We start from the raw sequence: 6,000 nt of genomic DNA, 5'->3' as shown, positions 1-6,000 counted from the left end.
ACTTTTATTAATATCAAGGGAGAAAGTAAGTTATAAGATTGAATACTCTTAGGTTCTATGTTCTGTCCTTAATAAATCCTAGCTAGCATGTATTTATACTATTAGGTCTAATCCTTTCCTAGAAAGGATCTAAATCCCAATCACACTCGAAAACCAACAAAGAAAAAAGTTTCCTTTTATTTCTTTCCGCTTTTGAGTAGGAATTGACTTGAATATCTTCTCAACTTCACAGTATTAAAAATTCATTTAATATAAATAAATAATCTATTAAGAAGCCAATAACTTCTTTTTTTACGATTTAGAACCAGTAAATTCAAAATATTAGCTCTGCCGACTTGAGCACGGCATTTTTGTGGATGACATTGGACAGAAATGAAAAGGTTTAAACTTTGTAAAACGTCTGAGGATCGGACAGTAAGGCTAAGATATAATATGTCACGCCTAATTAGCAATGTCATGCCAGCAAAAATCTTTACCAACAATTAGTTATTGGGATAATAACACTTTTGGACCCAAAATTATTGGTAAAATTTGTTGTTAGTACTTGTGATATATGACTCGACATATTTAGCCCTTAATGACTTGAAATGTGTGTTTTTAGTTCCTTTGTGTAGAAATATGTTATATTTGACTATTCTTATAGAATTATATTACCTTCAAATATGAAGTAATAATACAAATTTAATATATCACGAGTAATTAAGTCACATGAGTAATTAAGTGGTCGAACAGTTAATAATTATAGTATATTTATAAATATTCACAAGCAACCAAATTATAAATACACAATTCAATTAATTGAAGGTTTAATGTGCATGTCAGATATTATAGCTAAAAATAGGATTGGTGCATCAAACGTGGTTATTTTATCACCATTCATCAAGTGCCTCAAAAAGATTTCAATTGTTATCGCAAAATTAAGATACTTTGGAGTATAAGTTTAGACTTTTTCCCGTTTTTTATTGTTGTTTCACCTTGCGTAATGTTAACTTTAGTACGCTACTTTTTCCATGACCTGCAAAGATAAAATAGAAATGAAAACAATAACATCTAAATTTATTTATTTAAGCCAAAAATGTCGCACAAACAAAGTATAGTTCTAAAACCTCATTCTTGCATCTCTCTATAGGTTCCAGAAGGGTCAAAAAGAACAATTTTTTATACAAAAATTATATAATCCAAAGATTTGAGAAGAGGCAAAAGTATTGTTGGTATTGTATTAGCTGTGTCTTAAAATCTCATTTAATACAAACAGTTAGGGACATCATCAAATCAAAAAAATTCTAAATCATAGTACTCATCCTACTTAAGTCAAATTTTTAAATGTGTCCAAGATAGTGTGACAACTAATTGTGAGCATCCACAATTGGGGTCCACAATGAATTGGCCTTTGTGGAAATTTCAAGTAATCACTTTGAGTCTTCCACTACTTAAAATACCAAATTCCACAACTCGTTTTGGTTTCTTCCCCATTTTGTCTCTTTGCTTTCCAGATCATTTTGCAAAATTGCATCATTCGCGGTGGCAATACAGTTCAACGAGTCAAATAAATTTAATTATTTTCTGTCTTTGTTCAATTTATCTATTTGCTCATCTGATCTGTAATTGAGTAATTAAATAATTCTTCTTCTTCTTCTTTTTTAGAAGAGAATTAAAATATGATAATCGTATGATTAAGATCTCATTTAAAACTTTTTTTTTTGTAGAAGAGAATTAAAAATTTAATAATTTTATTGTTAAGATGTGTAATCATCTCATTTAAACTTTAAATTATTCATGAGTACACACTTTAATTTATTTTAATTATCATCTCCACACGCTCCTTACATATTGATTTGATTCTTTTCATGGGCTGAGCACGTAAAAAATACTTTCTCCGTCCCATAATAAGTGTCACCTTAGCCAAAAAATTTATCCCATAATAAGTTTCACCTTAGGAGACCAAGACATAAATTGACTAGTTTTTTCAATTTTACCCTTACACAAAAAATGACAAGTTAAAGTAACATGTAAATGATGATTGAATTAGCTATATAGTAACTTGGTATTGGATTCCCAATGTAAAAGGAATTACTACTTGTGCAAGCTCTAATCAAGAGGAAAAAAGTAATTTATTTTTATTATATAGGGAAAATTTAATAAACTTCATATTGCATTATTGGTTTCTTAATATATGTGTTTTTGACTAAAGTAACACTTATTATGAGACGGAAGGAGTATATATTTTTTGATAATGGATGGGGGGATGAAACTTGAACTTTTAACTTATATATGCCTTTTTACTATGTTGAGGTTGTGATCATGTCACCTAAAAGCTGAAGCCATTAAAGAGAGCGTATTGTTATTTGCTTAGTTATCATCTTCACAGTAACGTGTTAGATGGATGAGAAAGAGAATATAAATCCAATAGTGCAAAAAACTCAGCATCTAGTACAATACCTTATTGCATATGTTGTTCTAACAAAATAGTAACTGCGTTTATAGTATTGAAGAAAGTGATTGAAAAAATTAAGAGAAGCTTTTCCTTGATTTCAAAAAGTACCTTATTTATTATGTCAAACAATCTGTTGGAATAATTTAATCCAATTGTAGAAATCTGTTATTAACCTCAAATTCTCCCTTCCCCACATAAACCTCTTAAAAGAAATAAAGTTGTCCTCACTTAACCATAAAATACACTCCAACATCCAACTCCCACGTCCCCCCCCCCCCAAACACCCCCCACCCCACCCCAAAATGTCTCTCTCCTTCAACAACTTGAAAAAACCATTGGAACAGTTAAAGAGTTGACCAGTTGATATATCATAGTGAGATTACATTGATCCAAAGAGGGATTTAGTTATACTCAACAAATGATGACTATATTTCCAAGACACTCAAACACCAAAGAGGTCTACCACCAAACTATCCTTTGATTAATCTTCAAGCTTTCTTTCAAACCTCTATTTTTTCTACTTTGCCTTTTTTCTCTCTTTATTCTCTCATTGAAACACAACCCCATAAAGAGAAAGAACAAAAAAGGTGTTATGGAAAATCACCATTTCATATATCCAATTCTTATCTCCTCTATTACTGCTCTTGGCCTTGTCTCCATTTCTCTTTGCATAGCTGCTGAATTCAAGAAAACAAAGGTAAGTTTTTTTTGTTTTTTTTTCAATCTTTAACCATCTATTTTCAATTGGATTTTTTTTTGGCTTTGATCATTTTGTTTGATTGGTTATCTTTTGCTTGCAGAAGAAAGATCTCAGGTTTGATGGGGAATTGTGTTACTTGCCTGGAAGTGTGGATTTTGAATTTGGAATTGGAGCTATAATTTGTTTAGTAATGGCTCAAGTAATTGGCAACTTGTTGATATGTAAAATTTTCTTTTCAAGGGACCATCAAAACAGTTCATCAAAGGCTAAAAAGAAGCCTACCATTAATGGCTTCATGTGTGTTCTTTCATGGTAGGTGATCCATCCATTTCTAACATGAAATTTACTTTTGAGTTTAAATTATTATTTTTTTATGGATCATTCAAATTCATAATCTTGAAAATGAAATATCGTACCTGAAGCTATAATAGGTAAAAATGATTTGATAGTATAAAAAATATTTATACTGGCGATATATATAATTTAAAACTCTTTACTTTCTACTCTTAAGTCAAAATGATTGATTTATCAGAAATATTTTTATCATGTCTAAATAAAGAAAAAATATCAAATTGAATAGAACAACTTTAATATGTATTGATTTCATAGAACAGTAACTATTCGGGTTATTATCTTGCTTTGAGTTTCAATTGTGTAAAAACTTGAAAAATAGATACGTGACGAAGTGGCAAGGTACGAGTGTTGAAGCAGAATGTGCAACATACGGGCATGAATTAAATTACTCAGTTTTCTTCGTATTTCAATTGATTTCAGGTTTCTTTATTTTACCGATAACAAATAATGCTGCATATGGGCTACAGTTAGTCCAGAGGTGAAACCTGGATTTTGTTGATGCTTTTTGAACCATCTTTTTTTCCTTACTAGATTCTGAATAAATCATTTTTAAATATATAAAATAATTCTTTATACAAATACAATATTTGAGCTTAAGTTACTAAATTCTACCGAACTTGTACTAAAAAAAATGGGTAATTTGTGGAGGTTGAAAGTTGCAATTTGCGGGAGTTTCATATTCCGCTAGCAAATAGTGGAGGCTAAAACCTCCACGAAATGCAACTTTCAACCTCCGCAAATTACCCAATTTTTTGTAGTGTAATTTTAAGGCTAACCCGTCCCTAGTATCCCACAATAAAAGAATTATCTAGTAAGTTTCACTATTAATCTCTCTCGTTACCTGGCGCATATTCAGATTAAAGGAACGACAACCAAATAATTAAACTAAAAAAAAAATTAAAAAAATCTTCTTTTTACTTTGTTTTTCTCGATAAGCTTCAAGGCAATAAGAATTTAACATCGAACATACTAATTTCATTATTTTGATTACGGTCGGTATTGATCTTAACCCGTGCCTCAACATCTCCGTTTTGTATAGATGGATAATTTTCAAATCAAAATATTTTCAACCGAAATTTCGTTCTAAATATAGAGTATCGTCTTTTCATGATGTATATTTGTTCTAGAATTTTGTGTTGAGCTCTGAAATCTTGACTAGTTAGTCATAAGTGAAATGATGATTGCATTTGCAGGATAAGCTTTGTGATGGCAATAATTTTGATAGGGACTGGCAGTAGCATGAACAAAAGCCAACCACTTGGTGAAGGGTGGATTGATGGTGAATGTTACATAGTTAAAGATGGTGTCTATATTATTTCAGCTATTTTGGTCTTTGTAACTTTGAGCTCAACACTTGGTTCCCTCATCTTGAAAATAAAGAAGAAGAACCAAGTGGAAACAAGATGGCAAGATACTTCTACAAGTTGAATATATAGAAAGATATATACAAGATGAGAAATGAAATACAAAATGCATAGACTTACTTAGCAACATGTTTTTCTTATACGTTCTTTCTTATGATAAAGAATCAATGCCCTCCATCCTCGAGAGAAAGGCACACAAGAGCTTCCTATGTTTGGTTGATCAAAATTTTAGAAAATATTCCGTTAAAAATGAATCAAAATTTTAGAAAATATTCCGTTAAAAATGAAAAAATTATTTTTTCTAGTAAAAATAGAGAAAAGAAATTTCATTAGTGACTATCACACTAACTGTCTCCTTCCCACCCTCCAACACACCACACCGCGATAGACCCCATCCCACAAATCAACCTTTCACCTCCATAATATTTTCTAAATTATATATAAATACTTTTGGAACAATATTTTTACTAATTTATCAATACTAAAAAATAGGTAAAAAAAACCACTGAGGATTTTTCAAAAAGCATTTTTTTCCTTCGTATAAAACACAATAATTTTCTTTCTTTTTTATTTGGCGAGGCGGGTGAGGAGATGGAAGGGGAATAAAGTGGATCGTGGTCCTTTCTAACCCAAGGAATAAGGTAATACTGAAATGTAGACACTTTTCTTCTTCCCCACATGGTGTTGATGTGTTATCAAAATTCAAATTAATGTTTCAACAAGTCAGCAATGCACGTGGCCAGCAGAAAAATCCTCCGCCGTCCCAGGAAAGTTGGCATCGACATTAGTCAATATAAGTTGTCTAAGAAAATCTTAGAAAAAACATTACTACTGTATAGAAGCATAGGTTTTACCCATACTTCGACGTCAATCACCTTGAAAAAAAATATATATAAGGTGAGCCTCATACTAAAAACACCAAGCAATATAAAAAAAAAAAAACAATTACTACTATATAGAAGCTTCATCGTCACTCGTCAGTCACCTTGAAAAAAAATTACTGCTATGCAGAAGCATGGGTTTTACCCATGGTGGTGATGTGTTATCAAATTTCAAATTAATGCTTCAACAAGTCAGCAATACACGTGGCCAGCAGAAAAATCCTCCACCGTCTCAGGAAAGTTGGCGCAAGACATTAGTCAATCAGT

At 31.1% G+C, this 6,000-nt stretch overlaps 1 protein-coding gene across 2 annotated transcripts; it reads left to right on the top strand.

The window, feature by feature from the left end:
- Window positions 1-2,716: 2,716 nt before the first annotated feature.
- Window positions 2,717-5,029, top strand: LOC132635474 (protein MODIFYING WALL LIGNIN-1-like). Of its 2 annotated transcripts, none has more exons than XM_060351880.1 (3): window positions 2,717-3,131; window positions 3,235-3,446; window positions 4,682-5,029. In XM_060351880.1, the coding sequence occupies exons 1-3, from the start codon at window positions 3,027-3,029 to the stop codon at window positions 4,914-4,916; spliced, it is 552 nt and encodes a 183-aa protein (XP_060207863.1). In that variant the 5' UTR covers window positions 2,717-3,026; the 3' UTR covers window positions 4,917-5,029. The 2 variants fall into 2 exon arrangements, with proteins under 2 accessions (XP_060207863.1, XP_060207864.1); XM_060351881.1 differs by lacking the exon at window positions 4,682-5,029 and adding an exon at window positions 3,909-4,668.
- Window positions 5,030-6,000: the final 971 nt, after the last annotated feature.

This window comes from Lycium barbarum, chromosome 4 (assembly GCF_019175385.1).
Source record: "Lycium barbarum isolate Lr01 chromosome 4, ASM1917538v2, whole genome shotgun sequence".
Lineage (NCBI taxonomy): Eukaryota > Viridiplantae > Streptophyta > Magnoliopsida > Solanales > Solanaceae > Lycium > Lycium barbarum.
The sequence above is the reverse complement of the archived record's forward strand: the minus strand, read 5'-3'. Positions and strand labels throughout refer to the sequence as shown.